The sequence below is a fragment of the Bacillus rossius genome, chromosome 5, assembly GCF_032445375.1.
Source record: "Bacillus rossius redtenbacheri isolate Brsri chromosome 5, Brsri_v3, whole genome shotgun sequence".
Lineage (NCBI taxonomy): Eukaryota > Metazoa > Arthropoda > Insecta > Phasmatodea > Bacillidae > Bacillus > Bacillus rossius.
In genome coordinates, this window is record NC_086333.1 from 78560446 (window position 1) to 78580786 (window position 20341).

General features: G+C 43.2%; 1 protein-coding gene across 2 annotated transcripts; it reads right to left on the reverse strand.

Annotated features, from left to right (window-relative positions):
- Window positions 1-1290: 1290 nt before the first annotated feature.
- Window positions 1291-19131, reverse strand: LOC134532069 (uncharacterized). 2 transcript variants are annotated; one of them, XM_063368251.1, is made up of 9 exons: window positions 19014-19131; window positions 16031-16218; window positions 13543-13724; window positions 11830-11952; window positions 9917-10252; window positions 8813-9001; window positions 5586-5777; window positions 3619-3914; window positions 1291-1864 (listed from the first exon to the last, which is right to left on the reverse strand). In XM_063368251.1, exons 1-9 carry the CDS (start codon window positions 19025-19027, stop codon window positions 1594-1596), a joined length of 1791 nt encoding a protein of 596 aa, XP_063224321.1. In that variant the 5' UTR covers window positions 19028-19131; the 3' UTR covers window positions 1291-1593. The 2 variants fall into 2 exon arrangements, with proteins under 2 accessions (XP_063224321.1, XP_063224323.1); XM_063368253.1 differs by lacking the exon at window positions 8813-9001 and having other exon boundaries at window positions 5487-5777.
- Between the last annotated feature and the right edge of the window lie 1210 nt (window positions 19132-20341).

Sequence of the window (20341 nt, forward strand, 5' to 3'; positions counted from 1 at the left end):
CATCTAATTGATAATGCACCAGTATTGTTTCCCTATTAAATTTTTTTGAATCACACTTAAGACATATAAACCTTTCCCAAAACATTTTTTGTTCTGAGTAAAACATCTTCAGCCATACATATTACATAATTTTAATGATAAGATGTTTGTATTAAAAAAAATGTTTTTAATATAAACGTTGAATATTGTACAGTTATCATCCTAAAACAGCATCTATAGTATTTAAAAAAAATTAAAACCAAAATCATATACATATTATAAAACTGAAATAAAGCTAAAAATATAAGTACATAATTTTTCTCTGTTAATCATTCCAGCCACAAATCACAACTCTAGACTGTGAATACTTGCAACAGTTTTGCTTCACATTCAGCTTGTTTCTTGTAAACAATGGATATTATTTTGCTGTTTGATATCGTGCTGAAGGAAGTTGTGGCTACCAGAAGCCCATTTGCATAGATCACATCATTCCTACCTCCCACATTTGAGTTTTGTTTCTTAAGGGGTGTGTTAGTAAGGCAGTATGATAAGGGCGACGCTCGCTGATGCCTCTAGCACAGTGTCGCCTCCAAGCGCAAGGCTCTGAACTGGCGCGCAGTATTCTCGTCGTCAGAGGATAACTGTGAAATTTGAGCTGTGACCATAACATTATATGGCGGAGAAATGAAGATAAAGAGGTAATGCAAGCCCCTTAAGTGCTTTCAAGCATTTGTGTGGGTTGTTTCATGCCTAAAAATTACTCTGAAAACATGGGTTTTAGCCTTTTTATATATATAAATTAAGTTCATTAATGTGAGTTGAAGAGGAAAGTGTTAGTACTTAGTAACCAACAATGGAAAACCTGCATAGTTATTTTTAATCATTTCTCTCGAAAATGAATATTTCGAACTCATTGTGAAACATTTAATCAACCATTTTAAAAGGTCACGTAGTAAAAATCATCTTCCAAGATCGTACTGAAACCAAAAGAGTTAAATTATTTTTACAGTAATTGAACTTATTGAATTACAGCAATCTACACACAAACTTAAAACACCCATGCGCCATGCCAAAGACAAGAATCAAACCCATTACCACCATTGTGGGATTGAGATAAACTCGCGGCTTCAACACAAAGGCTACCTAAAATTTAAAAAAAAAAAAAAAAAAAAAAAAAAAAAAAACAACAGAATATCATAAATGCAAAAATTTTATTTTCTCCACAAAATCTGTAGTTTTATTTGACAAAATATATGTACCATTAAACATACTAAATATTACCTAAAAATACAAAATTATATAGGTGTAATAATATATTAAAAATACATGAAAGTACAAATGAGTAACGCTAAACAAGATGACTGATGACAGCTTTACAAAATATGGACCCATATGCATCTAATAAATATAATTTTAATTTTTCAGTCACTGACCTGTAAATTCAAAATGCATACAAACACTAAGAAGACATTTTTTCAGAAAAACTAATTGGTACAGAAAGTGAGGTCAGTAGTTGGAATAAGGGTATTCTGGCACATGTGAGTAGTGGGAACGAGGTGGTTCTGGCACACGTGAGTAGTGGGAACGAGGTGGTTCTGGCACAGGACTGGGCAGCTACTTGCGGGCCTTGCCCGAGGAGCGCGAGGAACGGCGGCTGGCCGGGCCGGGCGGCAAGGCGCTCGGGGGCGCGCGGGGGACGCGCACCTCCTCCAGGTCCCACAGCTGGAGCGCGAGGTGCGGGGCGCACTGCTCCACCAGGTACTGCGCGGCCTGCTGGCGCTGCTCGTGCATGGCGCGTCGCGCGTACAGGCCCTGCAAGGAGCTGGCCGGGCCCGGCAGGGGGCACGGGGCCTCCTCCCGCCCGCTGGGCTCCCCCGACGCACTCCTGCGCACCGCGTCACACTGCAGGTCGTCTCTACCCTCTCCGCCAGTCCTGCCTCTATTCAACACCTTCTTAAACATTTACAATGATATCATTTTCAGAAATCAAATTTAAAAACAACTAAAAACAGAAAGTAACATTAACTAAAGAATCAAAAGTAAAATTTACAGTAGTGGTTGGTGTACAAAGTGTGCAGGCACGGTTTAAAAAAAAAAAATTCACAATTTTGGTTTTTGGTAGGTCGGAACATACCATTACCTCAAGAAAAGTTCCCTTACTTTTAGATTTTCAAAAGGTTCTCGTGACTTTCCCCCCTGAATTTTAACTTCCTTTCCAAGAATAAGAACTTCTGCCCGCGCATCTTGCACCTTCATACACATAATGTAACAAGAAAAAAGTCTTCTTGTTACAATATTGACTTGTGCAATGAAGCCACTTGGTCCATGTAGCAGAACTTCAGTATTTTGGGAGCCCTGCTAACGACCTATCCTTCTGCAGCATTTCAAAGGTAAAGTTGATATGGGCTTAGTAACTTAATCCTTGAATAACCTTTCAAGTGCAACACTTTAAATAATTTACTATGATGTATACATAATTATGTTTCTTATGTTTCTTAGCTAGCAACTAACCCATCTTGGAGAGCACAAAGAAGAGATGTAGCGAGGTGGCGTGGCAGCAATGGTTCTATGGGAGGGACGATGGTGGTGAACGACTCCCTAGCACCCCTCCCCACAACCAAACCCTAAAAAAACTGGGAGGGAACGCAAAATAATCTACTTCAGTCTGCTCCTTAAGTAATCTTAAAAATAAGTTAAAACATTAAAATACGGCATAAAAGGGTTGACATAGTCGGGGGTATTGTAAATGAGATGTACGAGTTTATTGGGCGCCACCGTGTCAAGGGGCACGGACCCGGCGGAGACTCTCGCCTCAGGGCGTGACGTCGCCCGTGTGAGGACGTGACTCGACCCCCTTGCTGCAGTTCTCGGCGACACCTGAACCTGGCCCTATCTCAGCGCCGGGCACGCTCTGATGATTAGATTGGTGGGTTCTTAGGGCGTCCCACACGCCAGACGTCGAGGAGGCAAACACGTGATCCGGCACTCAGACAACACGCACGTGGTAGAACTGAGCTGACTGTCACGGGCGCGCGCGCACAGATTGTCCACACGTTTAGTTACGAATTCAACTCTACAAGGTAACTCATACTCAAATAAACACTCCGCGGTACGTCCGGTTTACGTCGAGTTCAGCTCCCTCTCACCGCGATGACGAAGAAGAACTGCCGGGAAAAACATGGCCGCCGGGTAGCCTCAACAAAAGCCTCTCGCGCCATCTTTGCCAGGTCCGTGGCACTCTATCCCCCCACTACACACGCGGCGGGAGGTTTGAATGCCGTGGCTGGAGGGGAAGGTGGGAGGGTACTGGCGTATCGGGCTCGGAGGCTCGGACGATGTCAGGGTTTAAGTAGGTTTTTAAAAGACTTTTTTTTTTACAAAATTTCGGACTCGCCATTTAACTAGAAGTTAATGCCATAAGAAACAAAACCTTCTGGCCATTTGCTTCCCAACAGTTACAGCCTGGAGGGACTGACTTGCACTCCAGAGAACCCTGTCTGACGTCCTGATCTCGGTTCCACGTGGCTTCATTGCAGTCGCTCCAGGAACATTCTGGGATGCTTCCCCGCCGCAGGTCCCTCCCTGTCGAGGAGACGTCGGGCCGGGTGGAAGCGAGCGGAGGAGCCCGCGGGCACGTACAGCGAGGCGCGCGGCGTGCCGTCAGGGGTGGAGGCCACGCGGTCCTCGGCCGCCCTCCACGGCGAGGGCACGGCGGCCCGGTGCTGGCGCGAGGGCGGGGGCAGCAGGGGAGGCGTGCCGCCACACGGGCCCACCTGGCGCAGCACGGCCAGGTGTTGGCAGCACGCCACCAGCAGGCACCGGCGCGGCGCGGGACACAGGCCGAGAGCCCCGCGCTCCCCCGCCTGCAGCGAGGGGAAGTCCAGGGGCAGCGTCTGGAGGCAGCACTGGTCCGCCGGGTCCCACACCTTCACCACCTGCCACGGCGAGACGATGCGCTGTCGCACTAGCCCCGCATCTTTTCATTTAATTATAAAACCTTATTTTAAGTACAGTTTTTTTAATAAGGCTGCTGATGTATTATTTAATTTAAATTATAATTTGATGCTTAACTTCAATTCTTGGGTACACGGAATAACCCAAAGTTATACTTTTTGTAGTAAGTGCCTTTATTATTTTTATAGTTTGGGCATCATAGTTTTTCACCGCCATCTCTTTAACGTAACCTGTTGTAAAGACACGCTTTCGTGTTTTGTTAGTAATTTTTCTTTTGGAAAAGTTCAATATTATTTTGTTGTACTAGCAATCCAAGTAGCCTGCTTTATCTGTATGCATTTAGTGAGAAAAATTAGCTACTCTCTGCTTGTTATTTACTTATTTGTTTTGATGTTTGCTTGGAAGTTCGGGATTTGATACTTTCCAAGATTTGTACAGTTTACAATATTTTTGAAATACATATTTATGCACTCTGCTGTTTTGATCTTTATCATTCGTGAACAAATGAACCATATGTGGTGAACGGCCTAGATGAGCAACCATACCAGGCGTTGCCACACAGCTGAGACCCTGTACACACTAAGCTCAATTAGTCAATTACTTTATAGTCTCGGAGTAGAACCACTAACCTTCGCCACAAAAATATGATGCTTTAGTAATCGTGGCCACCTGAGACTCCCAAAACGTTAAGAACATGAAGGAATGTTATCGCTAGACTTCCAAAAACGAAGTATCTGTGTACCGTGTTCTTTAACTACTTAAAAAATATATATTTTTTATAGACTATTGTGCACAAAAAGTGTACTTATGGTAATGACTATGACTCAAACTTGAATATAACTGCTAGCAGCTACCAGTTTATCATTAAAGAAGCAACAGAAGATTAACACATCTGCTGTCCAAGCTACAAGACAAAAAAATTTTACAGGGAAAAGTTTTTAATCCGTCATGTTCGGAACCACGGCCATGTCGGATTAACGATTTCACCGGATTATCAAAAGTCAATATAGTTTTGACAGGAATACCAAAAGTGTATTATGTGAAATGTTAAAATGTAACTCGCTTGAAAACAGGAAACACTGGACTGAAATTTAAAAAAAAAATGACAAGTATTGATAAACTCTCATAAATTAAAATTGCCGACAGAGCAGTAACGTAACCTGTTGGCCGAGTAAGGTTTCCGAACGCAAGTGACTTGACTGAATGCCGGAATGAAGGCCATGTGCGCAGTGGCGTAGCCAGGATTTTTTGTAAGAAGGGGGGGGTGTTAAGAAGTATGGTCCCCCCCACCCACTCCTATTAAAGCGGGGGGGGGGGGGGGGGGGGGGGGGGGGGGTCCGGGGGGTGTCATCCCCCGGGGAAAATTTGCAATTTATGGTCTAAAATAGTGCTATTCTAGCAGTTTTCGGTACTTAAATTTAAATATTGTAATGGTGAAAACTTTAATAATTTTAAAATGTGAAATTTGTTTGAGTGATGAATAAGAGATTAATTAAAGATTTGGTGCTAAGGGGGCGGGGGGGGGGGGTTGTTTGAACTCTTAAAAACCCCACCCTGGCCACGTTCCTGCGATGTGCATTACGCAAACAAAGGCAGGCAGGCAGGCAGGCAGGCAGGCAGGCAGGCAGGCGTCCCGACGAGGGGCGAGTTACCCCGTCGGCCGCGCAGCTGACGACGAGGTGTGCCTCGCTCAGGACCAGCACGTCCTCGACGGAGTCCCCGTGGCCGTGCAGCGCGACGCTGGGCCGCCGGGTGACCACGGGGTTCCACAGGCGCACCACGCCGTCCCCGCTGCCCGTCGCCAGCAGCTGCAGCCCGCGCTCCAGGTGGAAGCACCGCACACCCTGCACGCACGTTTCCCCCACGCTGACGCCAAACACTTTCAAAGACCGTGTTAAGAGGCCACTCCAGTGTTTCAGGGGCACTACGCAACCCACATTAACCTCATAAGATTCTATGCTATTTTCATTTTGTTTATAACTAATTAACTAATATAGATTTCAAAATGATGCTTGCTTGATAAGTAAGACAGCGATGCTCTTATTAAAGCACCTTTCTTCAAAAACGTGCATAAATTATGGTTTTATACTAATCTTTACTAATGTGCATAAGTGTATTGTCTAGGTTTGAGCAATAATTTATGCACGTTTTTGAAGAAATGTGCTTTGATAAGAGCATCGTTGTCTTACATATCAAGCAAGCGTAGTGCCCCTGAAACACTGGAGTGGCCTCTTAAACATGACGCCTCATAGAGAGGCTTAGTAAATCTATAGGACATGAGCACTTAAGCCCGCCGCACACGGTACAATATTCCTTACAATATCGTAAGCTAGGAGTCGTACTGGCTCTACCACTAGTTTCTTCACCCGAATTCAAATCGGATACTAGTAGCTGTACGAGCTGGGCCACTGGTTTTGCGTAATACATAGACTGCATCCTATTTTCGTTGCTTGGTGTGTTCCAATATTTGAGGAGTGGCCGATCAAAACTCACGAAAACAGCACGAGGGGGTTTGTTTACACTTTTTAAGCGCGCATGTCGTGATGAACATGGTTCGGAAAGAAGTGGAATAGTGACCAACTCCTCGTTTTAATAAATGCATAGCAAGAAGAGCCTTGTTTGTATGCGGTAAAAAATGTGAATTATCATAATAACAAATTTGTTGCGGAGAATATTCTCTTAACAAAACTAGTAAGGCAGCTAGAATCGTGTGCAGCAGAAACTTGTAGCGCACCTAGTGTTTCAGCTTGTAGCCTACACAGTACAGAAACCAGTAAGCATTCTAGTAAGCAAACTAGTAGAAAATATTGTACCGTGTGCGGTGGGCTTTAGTCCGCGATAGAACTTTTGACAAAATCTTTTGAAATCCTTTTTTCATGATACTGAAACTTTCAGCTGTGTATTGAACTTAGTTTGTAATGTAAAAGCTACTAACTGAACTGTCAAGTAGCGTCCATTTATGATGACCTGGCTCCGGCAGGACCCTCTGGAAACACTGCCACCGAGTTCCCGGGACCATTCCCGGGGGCCTGGTTGATTCGTTGATATGATATTCTCAGTACAGGTCATAGGAAACCTTACAAAACAAGTGATACGCACAGATCACGTCTACACTTATAGCCACAGCAAAGTTTACAGTCTTCATTATTTTTTTTTTACATTGTGATTTTGAAAAAGTTGTACATTAAATAGATAGGGAGGGGGACCGACAAAATTATTTGCCGGCAGACGGCTCTGCTGTTCCACCACCACCGACTCCAAGGCACGAAAAAGAAATTTTCCTGCCGAAATAGTTGCATTGCTCCCTGCGTCTGCATCTAAAAAACGAAACAGAATGGCTTTCGTACGTTCGCGCGCTTGTTTTCCTATCAGTATGGTGGACGCAACTTTAAAATACACCACTTTACACCATAAATGGAATATTTACTGAATTTTGAATCAACTAGTTACACATTTGCACTTGCCAAGTTTAAATTTGAGTATTCAGGCTGTTCCTAACAACACTAAGAATACCGGTACCCAATAGGTGATTCCTTACGAGAAAATAACACTACAACATATTATTAACAAAATTTGTTTTAATGCTTATCCTTAAAAATTAGTGCTATAAAATTACATACAAAACACTTTATAACCTACATATTATTAATTATTTCACCAGTGTAAAATCTCAGTTATAATTTTTTTTTTTCTGTTTAACTGCAGATATTTCCTTTTATATAATAAAAAATAAGTTTCAAAATTTTATTTTAATAGTACATAAATCCATTAGAATTAAATTTAGGGAAAAAAGTTTTAGGCTTTGCTCGATTTGTTCGGAAGCCTCACATAGATTGACACGCCCAACTAAGAATTGCATTGTTCAAGCCAAAAATTCGCTCCTTGCCACATCAGCACATGGAATCCACTGTGATCCAGACCACGTGTGGATCGTGCACAAGATTGGCAGGAAAGCAGAGAGGCGTAGCACTTTCAGTGATGCTCTTGATTTTAGTCACAGGAGTCCTACATCTGTTCACGTCGAGGCGAAAATGCAACTCAGCGTACGTTTACATCTTAGACGGGAATGAGAAACAAAAGTTACGTCGGTGTTACCGGTTTCGGGTAACTTTCTTCATTGTTTAGTTAGCTGTTGCCTACGTGAGTTTATTTTCTTTGAAAGAAAGCGCGCACAGGAACAATAGAGACTCAAGGACCTTTCATTTAATATTTTGTTTTGCCAATCAAGTGAATTAAATGTAAAATGTAAATATAGAGTTAAAGTTTAATGTTCTTAGGAGTTAGTTTGAATCATGCTACTCAGTAACAGCCAGTGGCGTAGCCAGGATTTGTGTATGGGGGGTGTTAAGAAGCATGCCCCCCCCCCCCCCCCCCCCCCGTATTAAAGCGAGGGGTGGGGGGGTCCTCCCCCAGAAAAAATAGGATTTTAATGCGTAAAATAGTGCTATTTTAGCAATCTCGGTACTTAAATTTAAATATTGTAATGGTAAATTTTTTTATTAATTTTTAATATGAAATTTGTTTGAGTGATGAATAAGATATTTATTTAAAGATTTGGTGCTAAGGGGTGGGGTTTGAACCCCTAAATCCCCCCCCCCCCCTGGCTACGCACCTGGTAACAGCCATGAGAGAATTAAAGAGAATTTGAATCCTACTCTTACGTTGTTTGGTTCGAAAGCATCTCACGCTTGCGAAATGAAAAGGGGAGCTATATTTTGTGCCGTCGCGTGCGGTGGGATCGTACCACCCGCGGGAAGTTCGACCCTCCTTGGGGCGAGGGTGCGAGGGCAGATTGCTGACCGCGGCGTCGCTGGAGCGGAGCGACAGGGCGGTCACGTCGGCGAGCGACGAAAGCAGCGGGAGTCGGGCCCCAACGCACCCGCGCGACCCGGAAGATGTAGGGCAGCTTGCGCCCGGCGACGTGGCGGACCACCAGGGAGGCAGCCGGGTCCCGGCTGCACGACACCACGGTCTCGTTGTCGGGGCAGTACGCGATCCGCCACACCTCGTCGTCGTGCACCTTGCGGTCCACGCTCACCGTCACCCAGTCCCCCTGCGAATGCAGCTCCTGCGGCATCGCAGGGACGCGCCGTGACGTGTCTCTGTTGCAGACTGGCGTACAACCCTGTCCGTCTATTTCGCAAGGAGGAAAGGAAACGCAGGAAAATATTAAAACAAGAAGTAAGAAAAAATGTCTCACAAGCGCAAAAAGTTTTGAAAATTTAATCGCTATTCTATGAAAAACAGGTTCTATTTTGAACAGATGAATGCATTTGTGAATGCATTTTATTATTTCAACCACTCACTCATAACTTTTATGGCAAATCAAAAATAAAGTGAAAAAAAAAAAAAAATTAGTCAGTTAAAAGAGGATCGGAAAGATCGCATCATTGATGAATGATGAGAATTTAGAAACAACTGAGCGACTTGACCGAATTTGATGGGATTTGTTCTGACTACATTTTTTCAATTTTGGAGAACTGAATATACATAAATAAAATACAGTATAAAAATTTTGCATACATTTTTTTAATACAATAAGGGCTTGAAACCCAAAAATAAACAAATACGAAAACAAGAAACCAACTATGTATTCAGTGCAGGGGTGTAGCCAGGGGGGGGGGTTAGGGGTTCAAACATCCCCCCCCCCTCAGCAACAAATCTTTAATTAATTTCTTATTCATCACTCAAAACAAATTTCATATTAAATTGATAAAAAATTTTTACCATTTACAATATTTAAATTTAAGTACCGAAAATTGCTAAAATAGCACTATTTTACAGCTTAAAATCCAAATTTTTTCCGGGGGAAGACCCCCGGACCCCGCCGCTTTAATACGGGGGGGGGGGGGTCATGCTTCATAACACCCCCCCTCCCCCATACACAAATCCTGGGCTACACCACTGATTCAGTGCCAATACTCCATGCTGTTATTTCTTCCTGTATAGTAATCCTCGAGACGTCCAGCCCAGGTGCTCGCACCTGCCAGTAGTAGCGGTCCAGCTTGTCGGGGTGCTTCTTGCGGAAGAGCGAGGCGCGCGGCTGGTGGAAGCGCATCAGCGTCACGTCGCCCCGCTCGTCGCCCACGAACAGCAGGGAGGGGCGGCCGCGGCAGTACTCCAGGCACAGCGGCACGCCGGGCAGCCCGCCCACGTGGCACAGCGCCGCGTGGCTCAGCCCCGAGCAGTCGTAGCTGCGCAGGCTGCGGTCCGAGCAGGCCACCACGAGGCACGCCGCGTCCGGGAGGTGCGCCGCGCCCGTCACCCAGGCGTGGCGGGCGCGCGAGCGGCCATCGCCGCCGTCCGCGCGGAGAGGCACCTGTCGCGGCGTCGTGCCTCATCATCCCACACATGTACGTCCCACGCTCACAGTAGCCACGATCGCCCGGTCCGATCGGTTCCTTCGTTACCACACTACACTAACCGGTTCACTCGTTACTACACGCGGCACGCCCGCCCTCCCACCGCCCCGCATCGACAATCCCCCCACTTGCCCACACGGGTGCCCTCTCGGAGCTCACGAATCATGAGTAGGGACTGGAAAAATTCGCGGGTTCAATGACCTGCAGGATGAACTCCATAGTTCTACATACACTCAATCAAATGCCACCCCACTCACTGGCTGCTGTCTCGTGAGACGTCCCAACAGCCAGCAGCCTGTGATTCGATAAAGGCTTTGGTCGGGTGTTTCTCATCGGCCCAGCGTCATCCAGGTGAGTTGTGAGCCAATAGCAGAGGCAGCACTCAGGTATAACTATTTGTATTTTAGCCTATCGCGAGATGAATTTGCGAATTTTTCCGGTCTCTAATTATGAGTCATACGAGACAACACACTACTGCTCCTCGCCTATGGTTAGCAAACTTCATGATTCTTAGTTTTGTAAAGACTACTGAGGGGCTATATTACAAATCTGCTGCTGAACATACATATACACAGGATGTTTTAATACCTGCGTGATATTTGTTCTTTTTAAATTTTTACCTACGTTCTGCACCAGAATACGGAAGTCTCTGAACTTCAAAATGCAACACATAAAAATAAACTTCCTTTTTGTTTAGTTTTGTAGTAATCGTAGATATACAAGATATGTACCTAACTTTTCTTTTCTACAATGTTATATGTAGGATATTTTCTTCAAACTGGCCAGAATGTTTACCAAGCATAGACTCATGACATGATGCAGTAAATAATTTATACTAACAGAAAACTATGCAAAATTTATAGTTCATTAATTGTAAGAGGAAAGTTTATGATGAACATGTTGGATCTGTAAGAACTACAATAAATTTTTCAATTTGAATTTCTGTGGAAGTACCTATTTAGAAAAAATTAAATTTGTCGACATGCCCCTGGACAAGTATGTAAGTGAACATTGTATTTCGGTTCGCAGAATAAATGCAATAGCTTTCAACCCCACAAGAAATTGTACTTTTAGTTGTGATCTTAAGATAGTCCAAGGAATCAGAACTGTTCGTACATGCACATTTATTTAGGCTTATAGTAAACAATAATTTCAGATAATCATGATTCAACATAAAGGCATTAGGTTAAGTATTTCTTACTCATCTACACTGATTGTCAATTCATTCAGCTATTAGTGGTTCATATTTGAAAGTACATACCTAAACTTTTCACACCACATTTTGTAGATGTCCATTCATCTGAGAATAACTTTTAAAATTTTATTCGTTAACCTAAGGTTTTACGCATTTGAAACCCAATTTAAACTGTCAGCAAATGAAGATAGTTCCTCTAGATTGCTGAGCTAGATTTAAAAGATGTGAAAGTGACTGATACATGGCCAGGAAAATGGCACGGCACTAATCAGATCAAAGTGCGCATGGCGGAGATGACGGAACACGTGCGAAGGGTGGCGAAGGTGGGCCGGCACGTACTTGATAAGAATCGAGAAGCTGAAGCTGGCCGTTGTAAATGCCAGTCCTTCCAAACTTGGAGATGACAGCGTAGCAGAACGACGACTCCGTCGCTATCGGCACTACTGCTGCAATAGCTTCTTTCTGTTTGGACAGTTAGTACTCAGAACTCAGTACATCAGCGAACATCATCTCTGTATTGAACACAAGTTGTGCTACAATGGCCAGGGAAATTAGACACGCATCTGAAGAGGCCGTGTTAGCAGGCTAACGCAGAGTTTCCCTGGGAGTCGGGGCCTATTCCAGTCTTACTGCGCTGGGAGAAAAGTCAGGAAGTAAGAAAAAATGTCTCACAAGCACAAAAAGTTTGAAAATTTAATCACTGTTCTATGAAAAATAGGTTCTAGTTCAAACTGATAAATGCATTTGCGAATTCATTTTATTTTTTCAATCACTTACTCATCACTTTTATGACAAATAAAAAATAAAGTGAAAAAAAAAATAGTCAGTTTAGAGGATTGGAAAGATCGCATCATTGATGAATGATGAGAATTTAAAAACAACTGAGCGACTTGACAGAATTTGATGGGATTTGTTCTGCCGGCTAGATTTTTTCATTATGGAGGACTGAATGTACATAAATAAAAACAGTGTAAAAATTAAAAAAAAAAATGCATACAGTTTTAATACAATATGGGCTTGAAACCCAAAAATAAACAAATACTAAAAAAAAATTGGCTGTAAAATTATTAAAATCACATAAAATAGGTTTTTCTTAAGTTGTAGTACAAAAGGAAAATAGTACAACAAATATTTGTGTTTAATGGGGAACAAAAACATATAAAAAGGAGAGAAAAGGCTTCAGTTTTACACAAAAGTTTTAGTGTGGTTGTGGATGGCATGGCACCCATACACTTCACCAGCAAGTACAAGGGATTGTGCGGTTGGCGCGAATAGCAAGCATCAAGTAAACACAATAAACCAAGCACATAATATTCAACTTTGTTTATACCAACAAAAATACATGTAAAATATAAGCTCAAACACTTATATTTAGCTAACTACTTTTATATTTGACATTAATGTAACCTTTTTTCACATGTTAAAATCTTGGTAAAGTCATCGCTAAGAATTTTTCTACAGCTGATTAGCTTGGAGCTGTTATCAAAATCTTTACTTAATTTGCAAGCTTGATTTTTTTTTAATTTTTTTTTATAAATTAGGTAAAATTTTTTATTCATATCGTAGTTAGAAATGGTTATTAACAAGCTATTGCCTATTACGCTCTCATTCAATCCTCTTTGATGCCCCGTTCGTTGTTGAACGGGCTTTACATCCAATCCTGATACAGCTTCTCTACATATTTACTGTCTTCAAACTCCCAGACCAGAAGCATACGCAGGATTTAATTTCTAGGAAGGTAAGGGGGGGGGGGGGGGGGGGGTTTACAACCGCTTAGCATGCTGAGCGCTTTCAAATAGATAGAATTTGATGGGTAATGATAGATTTTTCTTTTGGATTTCGGGAGGACACATCCGCCATCCCCGGCCTGCGTATGCCCCTGTCCTCGACTGCCCACCACTCATGCAATACCCTGGCTAGGAGTGGCCCTGAGCCTCCCTCTCCACACTAGCCAACACACTGTGATGCCCAAGAAGCCAACCACTCGATTTATCGTTACTTTTATGAAAAATGTGAATTTGGAAATGTTGACCACACAGGTTCAGTACACACCTTGCAGTGCGGAGGGTCGAGCAGCGCGACCTTGGCCAGGGGCTGGCAGCGGGCTGCTCCCCCCGCCTGCTGCCCCACCCTCTCCAGCACGTGGTCCAGGAACTGCCCCCAGCGGATCTCGCCCCGCCCCCCGTCCAGGGCCGTGAAGAGCCTGGAGGCCGGCAGCGAGTAGGCCGAGCTGCCTGGAACGCACGGCCGCACCTGCTCAGTGGCGGATCCAAGGGGGGGGCCACCAGGGGCAGTCCCGTCCCCCCCCCCCCCCCCCCCCGAAAAACCAGTTGTCCGCTACATTAATATCGCCAACAAAAATGATTGTTTCTGAAACCAATAAAATATTTTAATGTAATTAATGAATTTCTTGTAGAAATCATAATATCTGGTGGTTGGATGTTATGTGTAGTGTGAGTAGATTAAATACAAATTTAGTAATTTTAAGACATTTTTTTCTCTGGCTGCTCTGGAATCCTAGAGTGCCCCCTCCGAGGTGAACCTCTGGATCCGCCACTGCACCTGCTCCCCTCCACACTCCGCGCCCACGGGACTCCAACACCGCTCCGGACACCCTGACGTCAGTCTGCCACAGTTCCCTGAGGCCACTCGGGCAAGTGCTGGGATGGTTCCTCGCCACGGGCCGGGCCAACATCGCTGGTTTCTCCGGCGACACTCATCGACGAGACAGTTGGCACAAGCACAAAAGGAAATTAAAGAAGAAACACCATAATACAACAGCGGTGTGCAGAAGACCTTGGCTCATGATTGCTGAGGCATTAAGGCACAAGGACACAGCAGCGGGGTGCAGAATCTGACCTCAAATATGTATAGGATTCAGGTAAGACAGTAAAAATAAGTTTAGTTTCTGTGCTATCAAATTAATTTTTTTAATATTATAATTTAAAAATTGTATCATGATTAAAACTATGTTTTTTTTTATCTTTAGAGTTTACATCAAACCTTGAACACAGTAAAATTTGCACATCCATTCATTACATAATTTTTATGCTCAAAAATCTTTTTAGTAATATGTTTTTAGTTAACAATTCAGCAGCACGATTTTAAATGACTTAAAAGTCAGTTTAACTTGGCATCAAAAGCACTGTCCAGTTGCCCAGCAGCCATCACTTCGCCACCCAAGGTAAGACGCCTTCTGCACTCTGAGAACTTCAACTTTGAATGACAACTGATCTTCTTCATCCGTAACTTTTAATTCTAAATTGCTTTCAACTATCCTCGGAGCTTACCTCGGGAGCTTTGCTGCTTGTTTAATTTCAACATTAATCCGCTAGCCAGAGTTTGGTCATTAACACCAAACCTTTGTCCAACCACAAGATAGCTCTGGACATCAACGTTAACCAATTGGTGACGTTAGTCCCTTGCCACCCCCTGGACATACCACCCATGCACCGTGCCACTGGCAGTCATGACTATAAAACTTCAGGACTTCATCTAGTTAATGATTGAAGTAGGGAGAGGTGGTCGGATCACTCGCCTCCCAAGGTGATCCGAGTTGGATGCCCGGATTTTTCACAAGTGGGAAACTTTGGCGGACATGACATCATTGCTCCTCTACCATCTCCTAGGTCACAGCAGAAGCAACCGAGTCACAGCCACCGGGTACTGGTTCTCAAACCTGCTAATTTATGCTACTACTTAATTATAGTGGAATTGTCACAATATTTCCAATTTTCAATGGATTTAGTTAAAGCATTACCCATAAAAATAAACACTGATATATTATTAGAAATAATTTTTGAATCAACTGCAATAAGGTATGTACTGTTCAAATAATATTCCATTCCTGATTTTAACATTCAGCCCACAGTCAATGACTTGCAGGGGCTATGCCGCAGGGAGAGGGGATTGGGGATACCAACTTCCCCCCAAAATCCTAAAAACAATCTGCATATCATTCCATTAATAAAAGGAAAGAATTTGAAAACAAACCGTGTAAAATTTAGTTCTAACACCTATCCCTCTCTCTATCAAATGAAATGAAATTCTGCAGACACACCTGCTTGTATATGGGATGTGTTTGTATCAGGGGCGTAGCCCGGGGAGGGGGGGGGGGGTTAGGGGTTCAACCCCCCCCCCCCCCCCCCCTAGCACCAATCTTTAATTAAATTTCTTATTCATCAATCAAACAAATTTCATATTAAAAATTAATAAAAAAAATTTACCATTACAATATTTAAATTTAAGTACCGAAAACTGCTAAAATAGCACTATTTTACACCTTAAAAACCAAATTTTACCGGGGGAGAACCCTCCGACCCCCCGCTTTAATACGGGGGGGGGGGGGGGGTGCATGCATCTTAACACCCCCCATACACAAATCCTGGCTACGCCACTGTTTGTATTTGGTGCGTTGTTGTGTGTAAGCTAAATCAACTGTAGACGTGATCGTCATTTTCCGTCCGTAAGATTGTTTTTCTTTACCATAAAAAACTTTATAAGAAAGCAAGGAGGAGCCCAGCAGTGTTTGGGAGCTCACCAATCACAGAGTCGATGGCGTGCAGGAACTCCTGCCTGGAGAGCGGCCGGCCGCTCTGGCCGTCGTCGCCGTGCGGGTCGGCGGGGGCCGTGCCCAGGAAGCACTCCCGCAGTCTCTCGAGGTCTCCCGGCTCCAGCCTCTCCAGGAGGTCCTCGCCAAACGAGCCGTCATCGCAGTCCTCGTCGAGGCTGTGACGGACCATCCACCGCACATTCGCACAACCTCTACTGTGTGATCAGCCTATCTGGCCTAAAACTACATATTAGATGTGTGTGTGAGCAGGTGTGCGAACCTGCAGGATAAGCAAGGGGGGGCCCGCGGAAATTCACAGGAGGGCAACACAGCAGCCCAAGAGTTTTGCGTGTGGGGTTAATCGACACAAGTCATCTCTGGATATATAAAATTTTGGCCTACAAGCAGGCAATAAGCGTAAAAATTTAAAGTATAGAAAATAGTTTTGACGTTTACCAGCCCCGTTTCACAGTTACGATTTTGCAATTGCGTAAGTGGGCCCCCTCAGTGAGGGGATTCATAATTCCAGAGGGGGTCGGGTCTCTTTCCCCCCTCCTTGGGATCTACACCTGTCATGTGTTTACTCATTAGCATAGGTGTACACAGGAGAGAAATGGGGGGGGGGGGGGGGGATATATCACCTCCCTGCAAAATCCTAAAAAACTATCATTCCCACCAACAAAAGAAAATAATTTGAAAGCAAGCAGTGAGAAAAGTGGTTCTATCTCCCCTCCTCAATCAAAGTAAAATTCTGTGTACACATTTGCTCATTAGCGAAAATTAACATAAAAGATAGGTAGAAATGGGTCGTATTCCAATCTTCTCGAAAACTTGAATTTGAATCACAAAGAATACCTCGATTCTAAATCTGTCTTGAGGGTAAACAAAAATGTTCAAGAAATTAAAAAATAACTAAGATGTTGAAGCATTGAACCATTTATGTTCATTTCCCTAAATATTTACATATATTAATTTTAGTTAGGCCTTCATAATAAGTTTCTACAAGAACAAAAAAACATATAATGAGAAATGGTAGCCTAAAAGGACTTCAGAATTATAAATATTAAATATTTTAATTTTTACATTTTTTCCAAATTTTTTCTTTAAACCTTTGCCCTCAAACAGCAAATCTTTTGAATGTTTAAGATTTTATGTTATTATATAGTATTTGAGGATTGAATTGGCCCATTCCTAGTACGAAGTATAACACCAACGAAGAATGACTAAATTATTTCTTAGGAAAAACCTGAAATAAACTGATTGGCGGACATCAAAGTTCAATTATCAGCAGTGTCAGGTGGTGGGACGTCACAATCCATGCTACTGTTCACACGGGCTGATCAGAGACTTGCTTTCCAGCTGAAGTGACCGTCACTGGTACGTAGGTCTGCATTTGACTGCACGCCACGCGTGGAACTGTCGCCTCATGTTTGCACATTACTTAATGGCCATTGCAAGTCCAGTATGGCACAGTGGCACCTGGTTTCTGGCGCATGCTGCAAGAACGCACTATCGTGTGCCAGGCCTATACAAGCCATCACTGCTGATCAGCTCTCATCTTAACCGTGGATCTTAACATTTCGAAACAATTAATTTTTGAAAAACCTCCCTACATGGAACATTTGTCCATACAAATCTGTCTAAAAATTTCCCTGGTATTTCCCAGACCAAAATTTTAAATATCCCTGACCAATTTTTTTTTTTTTATAATTCTACTATTTTGTAATTTTCTGAAAGAAATAAAGAAAATTCTGCTTCACCATCCCCCTAGCAGGTATACATGGGTCAAACAAAACTTTGCATAAGCCACTGTATAGCAAGGGCGTCACCAGCTGATGGCCAGCCGATGGCCTAGGGGGAGGGGGGGAGGGGGCAAGCTGTGGGAAAAGTATGTATTTTTTGCATTTGGCTACATTTTTTTGAATCTTTATGGCTCTAGGGGGGGGGGGGGGGGCAACTGCCCCGCCCCCCTACCCACCACCCCCTGGCGACACCCTTTCTGTATAGTTTATATGACTACGCATTCAAACACTCCTTGGAAAAAAAATTGCTTTCACAGTTTGGGTGATGGGTGACTGGAGCATGACATTTCCCCCTCAAATTACAATCCCTGGGAAATTTCCATTACTTTTTTAAGATTTCAAGAAAATTCCCTGACTTTCCAGAATGTAGACAACCTGTGGATGTAAATGAACATAACAATGCTTTGTTTACAATGACTTTTCAAGAAGGGTAACTTAGTAGGACCAAAAAACTTCCAAATTCAACACAAAATCTAATATAATACATGTGGATAAAATCTCACTTAAAAATACCTACCACAAAATATGAATGCAGTGTATTTTACATTTTGTATGGTAGGTATTTGTTTTTATATGTACAGTTAATTACTATTTAGTACAGTATTTAAATTTGGTTATAAAAAATCACTGAGTCCAGCGAATACAAATATATAATTTATGTACATACAGTGGCATAGCCAGGATTTGTGTATGGAGGGTGTTAAAGAAGCATGTCTCTCCCCCCCCCCCCCCCCCCCCCCCGGTATTGAGCGGGGGGTGGGGGGTTGTCCTCCCCCGGGAAAATTTGGATTTTAAGGTGTAAACTAGTGCTATTTTAGCAGTTTTCGGTTCTTAAATTTAAATATTGTAATTGTAAAATTTTTATTAATTTTAATATTAAATTTGTTTGAGTGATGAATAAGAAGTTAATTAAAGATTTGGTGCTAAGGGAGGGGGGGGGGGGTGGGGGTTTGAACCCCTAAAACCAGAAGCATGGTTCAAAACAAGTATTTCACATTCGAGTAGGTTACGTTTTAATTTATAAGTATTTTATTTTAATCACACTACTTACAAAATATAAAAGATATTGGAATAGTGGCAACAAATAGTTAATCACCGCCAATATGACCAACATTGAATTAAACACAATTGTTTTTAATAAATACTCAGTAAATGCCTGACGTACTTACCGTGTCATTCTCATACCTGAATGTTTAGAAACATTTTTAAGTTTCTATTCAACAATTTTTTTAAAGAGATTGCAATTATATATTGTGAAGTGTGATTTGAAAAAAGTGACTGCTATGATTTCTATGTGATTCTGATTACACGTGGTGATTGGCAGCACTGTGCCTGTTGGCAGATGCTTTCCTTTTTCTGCATAAGATAATATGGTAGAGTGCGCATATATACTACACAAAATAATAAATAACATATTTTACATTAACATTTAACAGTTTCGTTTGGGTTACGTTATTAATATTACTACCTGTACAGGGAATAAAAAAGTAAAGAACACTACACTGTGCACAGATAATTTTGGGCCCAACATTTGCGTTGTCTACAAAACATAGAACGAATAAAAAAAAATATTTATAGAAGCTGCTGCTGCGCAGCATGCTAAGGTTTAAACGGTCTTTTAATTTGTGCTAAGGGGCTCCTATTCTTTATGCTGTCGGAATAATTCTGCTAGAGGATGAATAATTTCAATCCGAAAAAATTGTTCAACACTATTCTTTACAGCTTGCTAGTGGACTTAGGTATCAGGGTGATGTCACGCTACGAGCATCGTGGTGCTGCTGAGGTCCGGGGGGCGCCAGGCTAGTGCGATACTAGACCGTTGATGGTGGGTCGTGGATACTCTGCCCCCACGTGCCCTGCCAGGTACGCGGCTTGAAACCTATCCTGAGTTGCGGTGCTCGGCCGTGTGGAGGACGGAAGGGTGCAAAATGACGGTAGACGACACAGTTTATATTAGACGGTATTTAATTCACGTACTTTCCGGTGGTACGCGTGGGTACCTGGTACGCCCTACACATACACTACGCGGTACAAAGTCGCTACACAAACCGTGCTAATGTGCTGTGAGGCATCTACGCCGTATTACATTTACACTTAAAAACAAAACACAACATTACAATAACCCTAGGATTTTACCGCGGCAGTCTCGCAGGAACGTGATTAATGTTTGCTGGAAACGGCCAGCGCCGAGAGTTAACGAGTCTGGGGGGGCTCGCCGAGCATGACCCTAAATTAACTGTAACATTTACGTGACATTGGAGCGGGCAGGCGTATGCGCGGCGAATTAACTAAAAAACACTGTGGCTGGAGGCGGCCAGTACCGTAAGTGGCATGATCCGCGATGCGGTGCGGAATCACTATAAAAGGACGGTCGGGATAGACCCGGTTCCGCGGAATACACGCCGAGTCGACGTGAGCAGCAGCGAATTAGAAGGTTACGTGATTACATTACTTACAGAAGGAGCGATCGGTGAGCACAAAGGTGAAGGCTGCTCAT